The sequence below is a fragment of the Balaenoptera musculus genome, chromosome 11 (assembly GCF_009873245.2).
Source record: "Balaenoptera musculus isolate JJ_BM4_2016_0621 chromosome 11, mBalMus1.pri.v3, whole genome shotgun sequence".
In the NCBI taxonomy this organism is placed as follows: domain Eukaryota; kingdom Metazoa; phylum Chordata; class Mammalia; order Artiodactyla; family Balaenopteridae; genus Balaenoptera; species Balaenoptera musculus.
The window spans coordinates 97745451-97764201 of record NC_045795.1 but is presented as its reverse complement, the minus strand read 5'-3'; the positions used below and the strand labels follow the sequence as shown (position 1 = coordinate 97764201).

Sequence of the window (18751 nt, the reverse complement as noted above, 5' to 3'; positions counted from 1 at the left end):
CAGGAAGCGGGGTGAGAAGTGGGGGCGAGGATGAGGCTGCAGTGATGGGCAAGAGCCGGACTCTGAGCCTTGCTGAGGAGCTGGGGCTTCATCCTGAGGGTGATGGAAGCCGAGAAGAATCTTAAAAAAGAGGAAGACTCCATCAGATGCATGTTTCCGAAAGCTCTCTTTGGCTGCACTGGAAAGATTGGACGGTAAGGGTGGAATGGAGCAAGGTGCCCAGTGTGGAGACTTTTGCCTTAATTTGGACAATCAAGAGGGAGGGGCTGGACTGAGGTAGGGAAATGGCCCTGGAGGGGAACAGATGGGCTGGGGTGCAAGGTGGCTGCCTGGGGGTGGCAGGTAGCAGGGAGGTTGGAGGTCCAGACTGACGCCAGGTTTGTACCTTCATGGATGGGGGGGCATTAGCTGAGCAGGAGTGAATTGTCAGTCAGGGTAGAGGAGGAGGAGGTGAAGAGTCAATCTTTTAGATAAGGTGATTTTTAGATGCTTGTGGAGCACCCAGGCGGCTGCAAGGCCCAGAGGCAGCTGGGTGTCTGGGTACAAAGCTCACAATAGAGATGCAGGGAGGAGATTCAGACCTGAGCCCTTGGCCATCAAGTGTCCTGGGAGAGCATGAGGCCGCCTGCGGAGAGCTGGAGAAACGGGAGGGAGAGGGCTGGCCACAGAGCCCCCAGAACCCCATCATTTACAGGGCAGATGGAGGATGGGAGGAGCCCTTTGAGGAGACAGAGGAGGGTTAGGCATCCCTGAAGAAGGTGGCATCCCCAGAGGCAGAGGGAGAGGGCGTTCCAGCAGGGGAAGCAACCCATCTGCCAACTGCCTCCAAGCAGCCTGGTGAGAGGGAGAGTGTTGCGGGATTCGGGACCAGAGTGGCAGGTGTAGCAAGGAGAGCTGCTCAGCTCTGGCGGGGCAGACTTCAGACAGCGGCACGCAGGGAGCAGAGGGGAGGTGAGACTTGGTGAGGCGGCTCTTTGGGGAAGTTGCTCTGATGAGGATGGGAGCTAGGAGTTCTTGGCCACAGGGCACCAGAGCTGTCTTACCTACATTTGTTTTATTTTCAGGTTGGCATGACTGGGATACTTAATGGGAAAGAGCCAGGAGGGAGGGGAAGTTTCAAATGCAGGAGGGAATGGGGGGCGAGGGAGGAAAGAAGCAGGTAGAAGTCTCTGAGACGGGCAGCAGGGAAAGAACCCATGGGTAGAGACGTCATTTCTACAGGAAGAAGAGGGAAGGAATTGGGGAGTCCAAGAGGTGAGTTGAAAAGCAAACTATCCTCATTAGGAGACTCTCAGAGTAAGGAACAAGAAGGCGCTGGTAGCAGAGGGGACTGTGGCAGGTGCCAACCAAGAGGCCTCACATCTCACTGCATTCAGTCCTCACAGCAACATAACTACCCTGAGGGCATTCTTATACCCATTTTACAGGTGGGGAAACTGAGGTCCAGAATGGTGAAGCAACTGGCCCAGATTGGGACCTGAAACCAGGTTCTTCTGATGCCCACACATCCTTCTGTCTCAGCAGACGCTGACCCCAGAGAGAGGATGCCTCCTGCTCAAGGCTTCTGCCATGTCCTCCGCAGTCTGAGGGAAGTGGCTGGAATGCGATCCTGTAACACCCTCACTGTCCTCTCTGTGTCTCACATACACAGAGGGGCTGAGTCCAGAGGGAAGGAAAGAGCCTCATACCCGGCGCTTCCCTTCCAAACACTAGCTTCCAGAGCCGAGAGTGGTTTGACCGGAGAAAGCAGAGATGGAGTAGACCCCTCTCTCCCACGACCGCAGAGGGCCCGGGAGGGGTGGTGTGGGAACAGGTCCCAAGCCGACCAGGGAGGCCTCATCTTAATGTCCAGCATGGAGCCGGCAAATGCATCACCTTTCTTTAACCTGCCGTGGAGGGAAGCACTCCCAGGGATGCAGAGACCGCCCTAAAAGCTGGCGCTGAGGGCCTGCGCTATAAATAGCCTTGCTCAGGCCTCCTTTCTGGTCTCCCAAAGCAACAAACAAACAAAAGACAGCCCATCACCCAAACAAATGTGCCTTCCTTGCCCCCTCCATAATCCCTCCACCTTCGGGGTCCTGCTCTCACTTCCCCGGCCCAGTGCAGGCCCCCAACTCTCCCCGTGTATGGGGTCTGCTCCTGCAGAGCCCTCGGCCGAGGCCCTAAACCGAGCTGAGGACTCAGGGCAAGGGCCCTCCTAGGCCTCTGCATCATGCATTTGCTCAGGAGAGTGACTGGATGCCACCTGTGTGTTGCTGAGGGCCCTAAGAGCAGGGCCTGCAGGGATGAGGACGGCAGGTGAGTCCTGCCCTCAGGGAGGAGAAAGGTGATGGCAAGGTCAGTGACAGCTTGCACTTCCTTCATGCTTACTGAAGCCAGTGCAACCACGATTCCTACTTTACTGATGGGAAAACTGTAGCTTAGGGCAGCAACATGCCCAGAAAGGCAGAGGCAGAACCTGAAGCCACATCTATCCAACTTCAGCGACAGTGCTCAGACCCACGGCCCCATCTTGGGGAAGACGGACTAGAAATGTGTCACCCAGGGAAGACAACTAGGCAACGAAGCTGGTCTGTGGGGTCTGGAGCTCCCATGCCAACTTCTTCTGTCACTGCAGAAATCCTCCTCCCTGGTCGCACGGAAGTCCCCTCCAGTCCCCTCCACTTTCCAGGATTCATTCCACGGTTCTCTCTGCCAAGAATGTCCCTCCAAATTCTCACATGCCTTAAAAATTCTGCCTGTCCTTCAAGCACCAGCTCAAATAATACAAAGCCTCACCAAGTGCTTCCTTGGTCCCCACCTGTACCCTGAGGACCGGTCCCTCCTTCCCCCTGAAGGTGCAGTGAGCATCTACACGCACCAGGCACTCCTAGGTCAGGGGTCAACAAACTGTTTTTGTAAAAGGCCAGATAGTACAGATTTAGGTTTCGCAAGGCATATGGTCTCTGTCCCAACTATTCAACTCTATCCTTGCAGTGTGAAAGCAGCCAGAGACAATATGTAAATGAACACTATGGCTGTCTTCCAATAAAACTTTATTTACAAAAACAGGCAGCAGATGGGATTTGGCCCATAGTTTCCTGACCTCTGTCCTAGGCTAATGCTTCCCAAAGAACACTAATCCTTTAAGACACCCTGAGGTCACACTGGGACCTCACTGAGAAATGGCTGCACATTATAGCCCTCCTTAGAGAGTCCCAATGCTCATTAGACTATTAAAGCCTCTGAGAAGTCCTGCAATAAAGACACTTCTATAGCTCTGTCTAACCCAATGTTTCCCAATCTTATTTAGAACTATTCCCCATTAAAGTGCAAATTAAAACCACTATGAGATACCACTTCACGCCCACTAGGGTGCACCCAAGAGGACGGCTGTAATCAAAAAGACAATAATAAGTGTCCTCAAGAACACAGAGAAATGGAACCCTCACATATTTCTGGTAGGAATATAAAATGTTCTAGTCACACTGGAAAAGTCTGGCAGTTTGTTAAAAATTTAAACATAAAACTCAGCCATTCCACTCCTAGGTTATTCAAAAATAGCCAAAAACTGAAAACCACCCAAATGTCCATCAACCAATAGACCAATTGTGGTCTATCCATACAATGGAATATTATTCAGCCACAAAAAGGAATAAAGCAGTGATACATGCTAGAATATGGATGAACCCTGGAAACATTATGCTAAGTTTAATGAGGAAGTGACAAAGACCACACATTGTATGATTCCACTGAATATGCAATGTCCAGACTACACAAATCCACAGCAACAGACAGAAGGTGAATGGTTGCCTGGCGGTGAGAGTGAGATTAACTATAAATGGCATGAGAGATCTTGCTAGGGCAATGGAAATAATCCAAACCTATCTTGCGGTGACAATTTCACACGTGGCAAGTTTGCTCGAAAATCACCTACTTGTACACCTAAACAGCGTGCAGTTTATGGCATGTAAATTATACCACAAAGCTATTAAAAAGTTGTTAAGAAGGAAGTGCCCCACCACGTTTCTGCCTTTCCAAAGCGATACCTCCTAACTTTGTGCAGAACACACTTTGGCACAGAGCACCGGGCAGTCTCACATATGTTAACTTGTTTTACACCCACTGCCCAGAGCAGACTGAGGCTCCAAGTAGATATGGACCTTGTCATAGATCACAAACTGGAAAGTGGCAGAGCCTGGCCTTGCACATCAGTCTCCTGACCCCAAGTTCAATGCCTGTTCTGGTCCTGCATGGCTGGAGGGTAAGATCCAGCAAGATAGGAAGCAGTAAGGAGAGGTGTCTATAAGTAGGGATCCCACGCCACAGAAAGGGCCTCACTGCCCCGTGGCTGGAATCCCAGCGCCCTCGGGTTCCTGCCCTTCTCCTCCTTACCAGGACTCAGCACAGCCTTCCCAGACCCCCGGGTTCCCCTGGTACAGTAGCTCTGCGTTAGGAGTGGCTGAAAGCTCGGGGAGGGTCTGACACCTGGCGGGGTCAGCCCCTCCAAGACACTCTGTGTTAAGCCTGGCAGAGAGCCACTGTCTGCTACGGAGGGACTGCGGGCAGGAGAGGCAGACATGACATCAGGAAAAGCCCTGGACGAGAGATCCAGAGCGGGAACAGGCATCTGCCCCCAGGTCCAGGGTATCCCACCAGGAGGCCTCTGGTTTTTGAATGACACCTCATCCACCTGAGCTGTGGGGCGGGGGGTGGGGACAGGCTGAGAAAGGGCAAGATGCAGGGGTGAGAAGAGCCACCATCGACTGGTCACTGCCCCCCTGCTTCCGTCACTTTATGCTGACTGCACCTGGAAGGGTGGTGAGGTGCACCCATTTGCCAGGGAGGAAACTGAGGCTCAGAATCACCTGCCCAGGGCCCCCATGAGTGGGTGGGAGAGTCAGGTCCCAGCTCTGGTGCTTCTTCCTCATCCTAGAGGTCTTCCAGGGAAAGCACGGAGCAGAGTGTGTGTGTGTGTGTAAATCTGGAGAGTTTCAAACATGTTCTCCTGGTTTTATTAGAAGTAATAAGGAATCAAGATAACACGCTAAAATTTGGGAACAGCCCCTTCTGAGTTACTCTCTGCCTGAGCCTGAATTCAAGGCATTCATTAACCTCTTGTGCCACCAGCTGCAGGGCCACAACATACTCCAGGAGGCCAGCATCAATTTCCAGCTGTCATCACAGCAGATCAGAGTCTGCTTGCCTCACACTCAACGCCTGGCTCAGCTGGAAACCACAGTATTCTGTTAAAAGCAAGGTTCAAGTCACTTCCTAAAGGTACCTCTTGAAATCCAACAAGACAAAAGCCAACAGGTTTTTTGTGTTTTGTTTGTGCTGGGCGCTGGAGACAAGTCATTCCTCCTTCGTTCCTCCCTCCCTCCATCAATTATACATCTCCATCTACAGCAAAACTCTCTCTTCAAGAACCTAGGGCCACAGGGCTGCAGATAGAAGGGATACACCAGTCGGATGCTGCCCCGTGATAAAACAGGGAGCTGATGGTATTTCAGACACGGGCGGGAGGAGCATGTACGGAAGGGTGGAGGGATGCAGGTGGGATCAGAGGGGGCCGGCTCTCAGCCCAGCTCCAGCTCTTGCTAGCCAAGAGGGGCACTTTGGATAAGTCCCTTAACCTCTCCCTGCCGCAGAATCCCCTGAGTGAGATGGGAATCTGTTCAGTGATGCTGTACCATGTATCCCCTGGGTGGGTGGATTAAATGAAGCGACAGGCCTGGAGGGCCATGCTCAGGGCCAGGGTACACAGGAGCTGCTTAGCAACTAACTGCGACTTCCCTTCTTTACTTCATCCATCAGGATGTAAAAGGAACCTCAGGCAGAACTCTTGTGGTTCAGTAAGTCACTGCTTCCCATTACTCGGTGTAAGACATCCACTATTTATGAAAACAAATGCCCTCGTAGTTGATTTTATATACAAGTATCTTTACTCTAATGATCAAGATTGGATAATAATAGGAGTTCTATAAAAGGGAGCTGATCTAAGAGATGAATTACGTTTCTGAGCCTGGGAACTTACACTCTTCAACAGACAGGGCAAAAGCAAAGTAAGAGGACACAGCTCCACGAGGTTAAAAAACATTCATTCATTCATTCATTCAATCTTCCATCCATGTGTTTGAATAAATATTTTTTGGGCACTTAGAATGTGCTGGCAAGACAACAGGGAACAAAACAGGACAGTCCTTGCTGGCATAGGGCTTATAGTCTAACGGAGGGAGAGACAGAATAAACTAGTAAAAAAGACACAAGGATAAGTCCTATGCAGGCAATAAAACAGACAGATGGGGTTGAGAGGGACTGGGGTGCTGATTCAGCTGATAAGTGGAAGCAACAGGATGGGTAGAGAGGGCTTCCCAAATGACACGTGAATTAAGACTCAATGATAAGAAAGAGCCAGACACACAAGGACTTGGTGAGGAAACTTCTAAGCAAAGGGACTCTTCTATACAAAAGCTGGACACTGAGCCTAGGACAAGCCCAGGACATACGAAAGACAGAAAGAAGGCCGGTGCAGAGGAGGGCAGAGGGGAAGACGAAGGAAGCAGGGGCGGCCCTGGGCCCACAGCAAGAATTAGAGTTTCACTTCAGCAACTTGGAGCCCAAATTTTGTGTCCAAATTAAAATCAATTCAAGTGGCCACATGATTTAGAAATAAACAATTTTTTAAAACCTCCTCCAGGAAAGATAAACCAGAAAGACAAGACTACATCCTTCTGAATAAAGACAGAGAACTGAATACCCTTAGAGCTTAATGCAGGCTCAGCACACAATATGCTCTCAACAAATGTGTGCTGAATGGATGCCATGCAAAAGCAATTTCAACTGTATACATGGCAAGCATGCAGTTGCTTGCAAAACCCTGGACGAGAGGGATGAGAGGACCGAGAAAGGGAAGTGAAAATAGACCACAGCCCATCTGATGCTACAATGCCGGTTACACTCTTATAGCACTCAATCCCTCCAGAGGACACAGGCTCAAAATGTAGAACCGCAAACATATTGAGATAAACTCACGGGTGCCAGATGCATAATGAGTTACTAAGGGAAACCAGGGTGGCCTGATTTTGAAATCTGACATGAGGAAGACAAGCCGCCCCTGCCCCACAGGCCCCCTGCCTGAGCCAGAACCCAGGACTGACCCAGAGCCTGAGCCGTTCTCACTGGCTAAGCCAGTAACATTAATTATTCCCTGAAAAGGAAAATGAACTTTCAAGATGCCAGATGCCCAAGGTCAGGATAAAGCCATCGGCAGCCCTGCGCAGGGAAACAGCACCTGGTAACTGACTTTATGGGAATCTACGGGCTTGTCTCTCCTCCGCTTCTAGAGGGCTAGAACCGCGTCTTCCGTTCCCACCACTCCCAATTACGCCAAGTGTCCTTCTTATGCACACCAGGAGCTCAGACATTTGTTGAATGAATGAACAAGCACACAGCTGAGGCAGTCCATTCTGACCAAGCAACGTGGCCCTGAATAAGGTCCCTGGAGTTAGAGGCAGTGAGAAGACAAAAAGAGCACACTATAGATGGGAACCAGCCACACAAGGAAACAGCAAAGAGAACTAGGAAAGAAACATTTTTAAGGACACTTGATCCAATACTTGAAGGACTGTCACATGGGAAAGGAATTAGGCACTTTCTATCCAAAGCCCCAGAAGCCAAACTGTGACTGAATTCAAGGAAGAACTTTCTCCTAGCAGAGCGTTTGCCAGGCTGTGTTTAGTGGAATGCTAGCATTCGGGGGTGGGGGATGGGTGGGGGAATGAGGGGAAAGAGTCCAAATGATTGCACAGGAAAATATGTTGAGTTTGAGTTAATCAAAGGTAATGGATATTCTTACTGAAGGGCATGGTTTTCAGCCCTTCTCAAATTTATGTGGCCCCAAATAGCTTTTCATAGGATGCTACAAACATCTCACAGAGTCTCTACATTCCAAGTTCACCCCTGAGGAGAAGATGAATTAGAGCTGTCTGATAAAAATACCTTATTAAGGAAGGAGTGTCACACCAGCATTTGAGTAGTTTTAGGATGCAGAATTCAACATTGCATAGATGATACAAATGCAATCAGAGTAGAAAACTAGAATCATGGGTTCATTCTCACAGTGACTTTCATTTTGAATGACCAAGTAGCAGACAAAAAGGCCCAGTTACAAGTAAGGGCACAGACTCACCATCCCCTCCTACCACTTGGTGTCCAAATGAGTGGGTGACATGGACATGACAAAGGGATCCTCAAAGCCATCAGTGCTGTTCTGGGGAGCTTAGGGACAGGATGAATTCTTGCCAGAGCCCACTTTGACTCTCCTCATGTAGTATTTTCTAGAAAATATTGCCTGCCACCTTCCTCCCATGTACCTGTACATTCTGTAAATATTCACTGGGGGCCTTCCATTGACCGGCAGTAGTGAGCAAAACCAGAAAAGGTACTGCTTCATGACTGCCTCCTGGGGAATTCAGACAATAAACAAACATATTGCACAAATAATAATTTAATCGAGGTTTTCCATACATGTTACAAAGGAAATGAATGGTACAAAGCAACGTAAGTTACACAGAGAACTTATCCAGTGTAGGATTTGAGGTTGCATTCCCTAAGGGAGCACAGAGACCAGGTTTTGCAGACACTCAAATGTGCAGGTCCTAAACATTCCACTGGAAAACCATAGCCCAGTGAGGCTGGAAAAGGTCACACAGCACCACCTCCCACCCCCCAAGAGCAGCCTCTGCTCTAGCATAATGTCATATGGATGCTCTATTTGGGACTATGACTCAGTAGGCCTGGAGAGAGCTAGAGAGTTTGCATTTCTAATCAGGTGATTCTAATGCTTCTTCTCTGACAACCACATCAGGCAGCACTACTTCATCAGGCATTTTAAAAGACCTAAATAAATGGCGGGCTATACCATGTTCATGGACAGAGAGGCTGAATCACAAAGATGTCAGTTTTCCTCAAATTAACCTATAAGTTCAATATTCTCCCAACCAAAATCCCCCCAGAGTTGTTCTGTTCTTTATTATTGTTTTTTAACTTGACAAGCTGATTCTAAAATTCATTTGGAAGACTAAAACAAGTTTGGAAAAGAGCAAAGTGAGGGACTTGCCTTACGAGGTCAAGGCTTAAAATTAAACTATAGGTATAGTATTGACGCACAGTTAGCAAAAGAGATGAGCAGAACAGAGAGCCCCTAAACAGACATGTACTTGTAGGAAAACTTTATATGGAAGATGGCATTACAAATCAGTAAGGAAAGGATGAACAATTCAGCAAATACATATATATATATGGCTGGATTCCTACCTTGTACCATATGCAAAAAGAAAATTCCAGGTAGATTATATTCCTGAATGTGAAAAAACAAAACTTTAAAACTCTTAAAAGAACCCCCCCAAAAAAAAAAGAAAACCCAGAAAAAAAATTTTTTTTTACAACTTTGGGGTACGGAACTATATCTTAAATAACACACCAACTGTGCAAACCAAAAAGAAAAATATTGGCAAATTTAAATTCAATACAATTTATGCCATACATAAACAAGAAAGAAAAGCCACACACTAAGAAAAGCTATTTGTAGCATGGGTACAAATACCTACAATGTATCAAGAACTCCTACCTATGAGAAAAGAGAAAAGGATATGAGCAGGAAGTTAATGGATGAGGAAACCCAAATGGAGCAAAAAAAAACATGAAAAGATGCTCAACCTCATAAAGTAATTAGAGAAATGCAAATTTAAAACAGTGGGATACAATTTCATATCCATTACACCGGCAGAACTTAAAAACAGAACAAGTGCCTAGGTCTAGAATGGGGAGTAGTAGAAATTCTCGTTCTACTCTTATTTGGAGAGTAAATTAGAACAATTCCTTTAAAAAGCAATTTGACATAATCTGATAAAACTGACAATGCATGGACCCTACCTCCCAGTAATTCCACTCTTAGGTATATTGTCTAGAAAACTTCATTTGTGCAGAGAAACACAAATAAGACATTCACTCAGCGTGCTTAATCATAGTGGGAAATGGGAGACAGTCTAAATGCCCATCAAGAGGAGCCAGGTAAACACAATGTAGTCTCTTTATATATGGAAATACTATACAGCAGGAACAGAATGAATGAACCGAAGCTACACGTATCAATATGGAGACCATCTCAAAACCAATACTGAGCAAAGAAACAAAGCTATAAGAAAAAAGTGAGTAATGGATACCATTAATATAAAATTTTAAAACATGCAAGAAAGACTTAGCTATTATTTGGGAGATATACATAATATGTATATATATGTATATATACACATAATATGTGTGTATGTATAGAGGGCAGTATTTTATTTACATTAATATTTATATAAATAAGCTATATTTATAATTATAAACTCATGTCCTTTACATTCATTTTATAGAATGATAAATCTAAATTCAGCATAATGACCTCTAGAGAGGGAAGGAGAAGAATGGTATTTGGGAATAGAATAAAAATCACTCATAAAACCACTGTCCCTCTACACTATCATTAAAGTAGGGGAGGGTCTTCAATGAAGCCAGACCTTTCCAGATTAAAAAGCCTCAGAAAGCCTTTAGCCATCCTTCAACCCACAGAGGAAACTTCTCTTCAATTCCTGGGCACTGCACAATTCTGCACATTCACAATGTAAATGATGTCCTCTAGGGTTGTGCAGTGAACAACTTATACAACCGTACGTGGCAGCTCTTGTAACTCCAGGGCCACAGACCCCTTTGGAACACTGATGAAAAATGCCTGTCTCTGGGAAAATGCCCACCCACACAACTACTGCCTATAATGTCTGTGGATTCGGGCACCTTCCCAGCAACCATCAGCAGCCCTACATTGGTCAAACTCTTCCAGGAACAAGGGCTCACAACCTTCGGAAGTACCTGCAGACAACTCTGTGAGACTAAAGCTCTTCCTAAGTACGTTGAAAACCTGCCTCTTTACAACCTCTACCCGTTAATGTTGATGTACTTCCTTTCGACATGACATTGCTGCTACTGAGAGAAAGCTAACCTGTCCCCCCGGAGACTTCCGCTTTCCAGGCTAAATATATTCTTGACTTAGTTTATTGCAAACATGCCAAATCTTCTCTTTTGTTAAAAATGAATTTTTAAACTGCCCATCATTTTACCAAGCACTTCTTGCCCCAGTAAGTAAACAGGCATGCTGACATGTCGTCAAAGAACAAGAAAGCATTTCTCTCAGCTGCCCCTTTGGGAAACCTCTCAAGATCTCCATTCTGGCTTCCAAAGCAGCCAGATGCCCACAGAAGCCAGGAAGTACAAGGCTGGAGGCAGGGTCAGGCTTTATCCAAGGGTGGGGGCTACGTTAACTGAGCAGCACCAGGACAGAGCCCCCCACGGGCCAAAGGAGACAAGGTATTTCCACTTACTCCCAAAACTCCATGACGGGAGAGGTGGCATTCTGTAGGGACACGTGGCTGTGGTTGGTTGCGTTCAGTTTCTGGAACTCCACGCAGTACTCTATAGCAGAAACAAGACAAGAAACACAGGAAAATTACCCTCTGTGAGGGCTGGATCTTGGAAAACCTTCAGGGCCGATGGTGCAACCAGGTGGTTTCACCCAGCCACCCCAGGTAAACATGCCTCAGAGAGCACTGTGGGGAAAATCAATCACTTACAAACAGTTTAAGAGGGAGGCTTGGCTTGATTCAAACAGGAGGAGAAGTTTTGGGGGCAGGGTACCTCCTCTCCCCTATTCCCATGAATACGGCCTTTACAATTCTTTCCTCTGACCTTGTTCTTGAATCTTTCACCTTTTCCACTTCCCTACCTAAGGCCTGTCCATAGCATTTACCTGTTCTGCTCAGTGGCCCCAGCAGGAACAAGGGGGCTAAAGGGGGGCGTCAGCCATGGTGTCCCTGGGCCAGTAATGCAGGTGAGACTCAGTTTTTCTTCATGGAAGAAGAGGCTAATGTCACAGCTGCCTCATAAAGACCTGATGACTGGATGAAATAACATCCAAATGTGTAAAGAATCCCTAATTCCTTCATCATTCCCTCAATCCAGGAAAGGATTTATTGAATATCTCTTCTCATTTCATGAAACTTGATGACCAAGAGAGATTTGAATCTCAAGTTAAAACATCTGAGTGTTCATCCTTTAAGGCCCAGATCAGCCCATTAACCTCTCCTCCAAGAAGCCTTCCTTGATCTCCGTCTCCTGAATTCTAAGAAAGTTAGAATTTAAAGGTCCTCCAAGGAACCTCCTTCTCCACGCCCTTTATTTTGAAGAGGAGGAATCAGGGTTCAGAAGTAGTCAAGGGACCCCAACCACACCCATTCCTCCCTCACAAGTCACCAGCCAGTTAGGGGAAGAAAACAGAATCAACTCCAGCCCAGGCTCCACCTCCTTTGCCATGGTTATCGCCTGGTTCTGTCTGCCACCATGGGATCTGGGTCTCCTTCCTGCACCTCCCTGTTCACAGAGCCACCTCAGTCACCAGACTGTGAGCTCCCAGAGGACAGGGCCTCCCGCACCCATGCGCTTCAAAGCCCGTGCACCCAGCACAGTGCCAGCACGGAGCCCGTGTTCAGCCTCACTCTGGCCCTTCGCTCTCCTCATGTGTGCACGAGCCCTCCAACTCCATCTATAATCTCCACAACAGGAAGCCTTCCTATATGTGATGCTTCACACAAGTGTTCACACGCCTTCAGAGAAAAGGGAATGCAATCAGTGGAAGAAAGCTTTGCAGCCCACTGGGGAAAAGTTCCCCAAGTGTCTGCACCCTTCCCATTTCTCTGGGCAAGTGCTAACCATATTAGGAAAGGAGATGGTCTGTGGGGTCCACAGACAGTCCTAAGAGAGGTCTGGGAACCTAATATTATAGGTAAAATGCCTGAATGTACACTTGTGCCTTTTTCTGGAGAGGAGCCCTTAGCTTTGATCAGATTCTCTAAAACAGTGTTTCTCAAATTTTTTTTCTAGAGTAAAAAAATGTCTCAGACACCCAAGGTTGACATGGTATTTTTTATTAAAATGACATTTAATCTTTTACAAATAAATAATGAATTATAAAGTCTTTGTGATTATAGTATTCAAACACCTATAAAACCAGAATTTACAAGTTAAATACCAACTATACTATGGAACCAACACAATTCAAATTGATAGCATAAAATGGATGTGTATGATAATGCCATCTTGTGAAACTAAATCGATTTCCCAACAGAAAAACAGAACTGACAGGTAGGAGGCAGGGTCTATGGAATTAAGCTTGCGTATTTTTCCATGCACTATTTGAGATTCAATTCTACCACCATTTTTCTGCAGTCACACATTTGCAAAACCTTTGTTCCTACAGTTTGTTGCATTCTTGGCTGGACTTAGTATCGATGACCATTTATGAATTAAATCTCTCTGCTCTTTTTCCCTTGGCCACCATCATCCTGTTCACCAAGAATGCATCTTAAATTGCAAACATGGACAAAGTCAGGCACTGAGATCCCCCAACCGTCCTCATTTATAAGGTGGCTGTGCAGATGATCCAGAACATGCACAAATTTTTAGAGTATCCTCAAAATAAATATGCACAATTAAATTATCATGGAGGACTCACAGCCCTCCAAGAATATGTCCTTGAATTTTAGTTTGATAAACAAGACCCCACAAAATGTGGTGGATGGGGGGAAGCAAGACAAAGTCATGCAGGGATAGAAGCTAGTTCACAGCGTTTTCTTGGTCTAATGCCCACTGTTCCTTCTGCTGGTGACCAACATCCTACCCAGTCTTACTGTGTCTCAGCTTTCAGGATGACTGGCCACTTCCAGAGACAACCTAACCACAGGTTACAACACAGATGGCAAATAGGTTAAAGCATGTGTGTTGATTCCAGTCAAAAGGTGGTGGCTGCCTAGACTACTGACCAGAGTTCTGAGGTCAAGACTAGACTCAAAAGGAAAGCGTTCTACAATCGACTAGTGATGTCTGCACTGAGCACAGCCTCCAAAGACAGGGGTTGAGAAGTATTTGCCTTCCCTAGATTGTAAGATTCAATCCTGACAGGATGACAAATTGATAAGTAAACAGTATATTAGAATCCAAAGTAATGTAAAAAGTTACCCATTCAAGGCAGGAGGAGGGTGGTGAATTCAAGTATCTACCTGGGTAGGACAGGTAGAGTAAATGAGCAATGTGAGCTGGGTGGGGACTGTGGCCAGCTTGAGGACAGAAGCTTCAAGCAAAGGCAACAGACGATTCTCAGCTGCAGCCATTGCTGCCAAGTAAGAATGTGGGAATGTGGCTCTGGTTTTGCCAGATCTTTTAAATTTTTCAAGAGAAGCTGAAAATCTGGATTTTCATGTCAAGCCTTCTGATTTTTCAATTTTGACAACCAAATACATTTTTGAAATTTGCTGGTCACTGATCTAAAGCCTAACTGGCTGACAGACCCCCTGTGTGCAACCCTTGATCTAGTCTAACCCCTTCATTTTACAGAGGAAAATCTGACACTCAGAGGCAGGGCTGGAATTGCAGCCCAAACCCCTGAATCTCAGTTTAGTACTTCTTCCTTGCATCCCTACTCTGTGCAGGAAGGGTTCAGTCTCTGTATTTGGCATAGCGAGGAAAGAGCATCACAATTCTTCTCCCTGTGCCAATCCCTGGGCCAGTGCTCAGCTCAGGTTCAGAGCTGAAGAGTGTACAGACCAGGTACACTTGCAGTGGAATCTGGACTCATGGCAAGAGACATGACATACCACCAATCCCAGGTCCCCAGCAGGACCATCAGAGAGACCCTCCCTGGAGGCCATACCTGTGTTCCATTCGTGCCCACAGGTGGCCCAGGGGAGCTCGGTGGTGAAGCAGTTGCTCAGGTAGAAAATGGCCCACGCCAGGATGATGATGTAGTACACGTTTAGATGGGCCTCAATCACCTGTGTTGCATAGCCAATGCCTGAAAGAACAAAGGAAAGGCAGTGATTTGTCTCTCTCCGCCTTGTTAAAAGCTGCCCTTCACAACCTGACATCACCCAGGAACCCTTTATACTTTCTTATTAACTTCGCACTTACCTTCAAATAAAGGGCACACTTTCCTCCAACACGTAATGCCACCTTCACTAGTAAATTGTCCCAGAGCTGTTTCCAGGAAAAAAACAGGAATCCCACAGCATATAAAAAACACCACATAGGGAATCAGGAATGCCCTGCAAGGATGCAAAGTAAGTGAATGAGGTTAAAATTGCCCTCTACCACTTCACGTTCAGCCCTTAATAAGCACTACTAGAGGCAAGACATCATGTGCTCTGAGCTTGAGTTCAAGTTCCTCCTATGAGGACCAGAGTCAGAAAATGTGAGCCTGGGTTTGTGCTCTCTGCCACCTACTCCCTTGAGTAAGTTTATGTCACATCTCCCAGCCTCAACTTCCTCAACTGTAAAGTAGGGCTTTAATACTTAATATCTGCACCACTTATCTCACAGAATTGTTGTGCAGCTAAGATGATAATGTAAAAGACATTGTGTTATATGCTTGATTCTTTTATTTATGCATTCTACCCTCCAGCGCAGGTCAAATTCATTCCCTCCCTGAACGCTACATCCTTCTTTTTTATTCTAAAGTAACCTCAACAGGCCAGGGGAGGGGGACCTCTTCTTCTTACTTGGGAAGTGACCTGCAAAAAGTCTTCATAAAGAAAGGCATTCTCAAGGAGATATACAATGAGCAGTAACAGGCCCTTGTACATGAGCCCTAGGTATGAAGCTGAGTTATGAGCAGTTCGTAGCAAGAATCTGTCCAGAGAGGCTGGCTTTGAGTCAATCTGAGAAAAGACCACCGTAAGCTTTAGTGCTCCCATCTTGAAACACAATACCCACTGCCTGGGCCTTTCTGTGAAACAATTAAATAACTGAGGTGAACATGAGCCATTACAAGAAGAAAGGGATTTTTCCAAATCCCTCATTCTCTCTCTCTCTCATCTAATAACAAAGCATGAAAACACACACTATTCCCACCATCTGAGCTCACAAATGAAGGCTTTCACTCAAATTGCTTTTGGCTAAATGAAGTCCTTAACCACAGGATTAATAGCAACGATTTTGATCAATCCTGATAATAGGACAATATTTACCAGGTTTTGAAAAGGTCTTAGTTTTCTATTTTTACAAAGTTTCACATTGGGAAAGAAATACTAAACTATTGTTGCAATTTATGAGTAGAGCTGTGTAGATTTTTTTAAAAAGGGTAACAGTTGATAAGCAGATACCCCAACTATATTAGAAGGCAAAAAGTGTGTAAAAGAAGATAAGAGGGTCTGTTTGCTGAATATAAATCTAAGTGATTAAAACAAGCCACAGAAGTTTCCCGAATATGCTGTAATTTACCTGTGAATCCTCTAGAACCTAACAGATGACACTTTCTGAAAGCCTTGTGGCCTCTCTGTTCACAAAGCTAGTAATCCTTAAGATAACTAGCTCAATTAAACCAGGATATCTGTGCACCCAACGGAGACTCTTGTCTCATTAGAGTAAAAAGAAAATGACTCATTTTTAATCTTGACTCACTACAACCTTTTTTTCATCTGAGGCAGAGTTTGTAATTAATGCAACTTACACTATTTTCTGATTTTAGGAATGCATTTTTTGTTGTGTTTTGGCATAAGAATTTCCCGTATTTAAAAAATAAAAAGAAAAAAGATGTTAAAACAGCTCTTGCCTGGGACTATCCTAAAGGGTTTCCACAGGCATCTAAGTGGACATGGCAGCTTACACAGGCTGAATGTGCAAAGAGAGGCGGATTCCCAGCTGAGGGCACAGGGCACGTTCGGGGTCTCTGAGTCGGCTCTCTCTCTCCCCCTTGCCAAGCCACCAACACCGGCGGCCACTTCATTACCAGTGCGGGGCAGGCTTGGAGCAGCCTGTGCCTTCAGGGTGAATGTCTCCAAAGAAAGGGCCCTGGCCAAGCAGTACCCTTTTCACTCTCCCTGCAGCTGCCCGCACAGGAAGTCCTGCTCCATGAAGCCTAACAGTGTGGTCCCTGCCAACCTCTGAGCCACCTTCATTGGGGTCTGGGGATCTGCTGGAGGGACACAGCAAAGACAGGGAGGAATACATAGACACAGGCTTCTCCTTGCAGAAACTGTGCCACTCAAGGTTTCACAAAGTCCTTTGCCATGGAACTGCCAGCTGTCCTGCTGATATGACAGGTCGGGGGCTCCTAAAGTCTGGAGCCCCTTCCTTGGGCTGGGAGATTTGAGGACTCACTGCTGCATCTCCAACAAACTGACTCGGACACGTTGTCTCTAGAAACGACTCTCTCATCACCTTCCTTTCCCTGACCCCTGCAAGCTTTAAGCAACTTCTAAACATCCAATTATTATTGTTGCTATTTGTCATGAGTGACTCTGAGACCAGTAAAAGAAACTGGTGCCCATTTTCCCACCAGACAGTCCTGAAAAGAGGCCCTAGAAAAGGCCTTACGGGCAAATGAAAGGCAGGGAATCAAACAGCAATGCCTCACCTAAAAGTTCTCCCTGTTGTCATCCAATCCCACTTTAAAACCAGGCCTTTGGTGTCAGAATCCCATCTTTACCCCTTATTAAGTGAGTGACTTCTCTGGCCCTTAGTTTCCTCATCTGCAAAACGGGCATACCACTACCTACAAAGATGACTGTAGGATGAAATGAGATGATGTAAGTAAAGTTTAGTACGGAGGCTGGCATTTCAACAAGCGCTCAAACCCGAGCCTACTCAGATTGCGTCCCTTTCCTTCATGCAGGTTTCCAGTCAGGAAAGCTGAGGCTCAAAGGCGCTGTCTCCTGCCCCAAACATGAAGGGCTCCTGGTCTCGGTCTGCACCTCACGCTGGGTCAGAACACACCTGGCGGACAAGTCCCCGCGTGCTAGCAGGTGGTACACGCAGGTGCGAAGCGCGCATGCGCACTGGGACGGCGCACCTTACCCAGGGGTAAGCTCGCTCGCCAGGTGGCCCGCGCCGGCGTTCTCCGCGAGGGTCCCGCTACACGCAGGCGCGGGAGGGGTCTCGCGCTCACCCCGAGCTCCCCGCCCCCACAGGGCTGGCTTCCCCCAACCCATTCTCCTCAGGGCCGCGCGCCGCCTCACCTCCGCCGTTCTTGTAGCACAGGTAAGGGAAGCGCCACACGTTGCCCAGCCCGATGATTTCCCCTGCCACGCTCAGCACGAACTCCACCTTGTTATTCCAGTGGCCGCGCTCGTGGACTGCCTTGTCGCGCTTGTCGCGCGGGTCGCGGGCGGACGCCGCGCCCCCGCTGCCGCCGCCGCCACGCAGCACCTCGGACTCCCTCGCCTCCTCGGCAGCCTTCCCGTTGCCCAGAGGCAGCGCCTTCTCCGCCGTCATGGCCGCGCTGGCTGCCTCGTGCGCCGGGCCGGCTCTGCGCCGCCGCCCCGGGCGGGCTGGCTTTTCAGGAGGCGCGAGCAGGCGGGAGGGGGAGGCAGGGGGTGGAGCTGAGGGGCCGGGCCGGGCCAGCGCAGGGACAGGGACGCTGCGCGGCGGCCCGGCGGCCCGGCCCGCCCGGCGCCCGCGTCGCCTCAGCCCGGCTAGGCCCGGCCCGGGAGCCTCGCGAGCACCTTGCGCGCGCCGAGCACCTTGCGCGCGCCGAGCACCTTGCGCGCGCCGAGCACCTTGCGCGCGCCGAGCACCTTGCGCGCGCCGAGCACCTTGCGCGCGCCGAGCACCTTGCGCGCGCCGAGCACCTTGCGCGCGCCACCCCTTCCTCCTCATGTCCTACCCACATGGCCTCTTAAGAGTG

The 18751-nt window shown here is 47.7% G+C and overlaps 1 protein-coding gene across 2 annotated transcripts in view; it reads right to left on the bottom strand.

Moving 5' to 3' along the window:
* SLC6A11 (solute carrier family 6 member 11) overlaps positions 1 to 18513 on the bottom strand; it is a 122405-nt gene extending 103892 nt beyond the window's left edge. Inside the window, exons 1-4 of one of the 2 annotated variants that reach the window (XR_005021860.1) lie at positions 18084 to 18513; positions 15040 to 15174; positions 14783 to 14923; positions 11403 to 11493 (exon numbers count right to left, since the gene is read on the bottom strand). Coding sequence is in view for 1 of the 2 variants with exons in the window: in XM_036869109.1 (XP_036725004.1) it covers positions 11403 to 11493; positions 14783 to 14923; positions 15040 to 15174; positions 18084 to 18339 (623 nt within the window). In the remaining variant the exon portion in view is untranslated. The remainder of the gene's footprint in view (positions 1 to 11402; positions 11494 to 14782; positions 14924 to 15039; positions 15175 to 18083) is intronic. The other variant, XM_036869109.1, reaches the window with a different exon arrangement.
* Between the last annotated feature and the right edge of the window lie 238 nt (positions 18514 to 18751).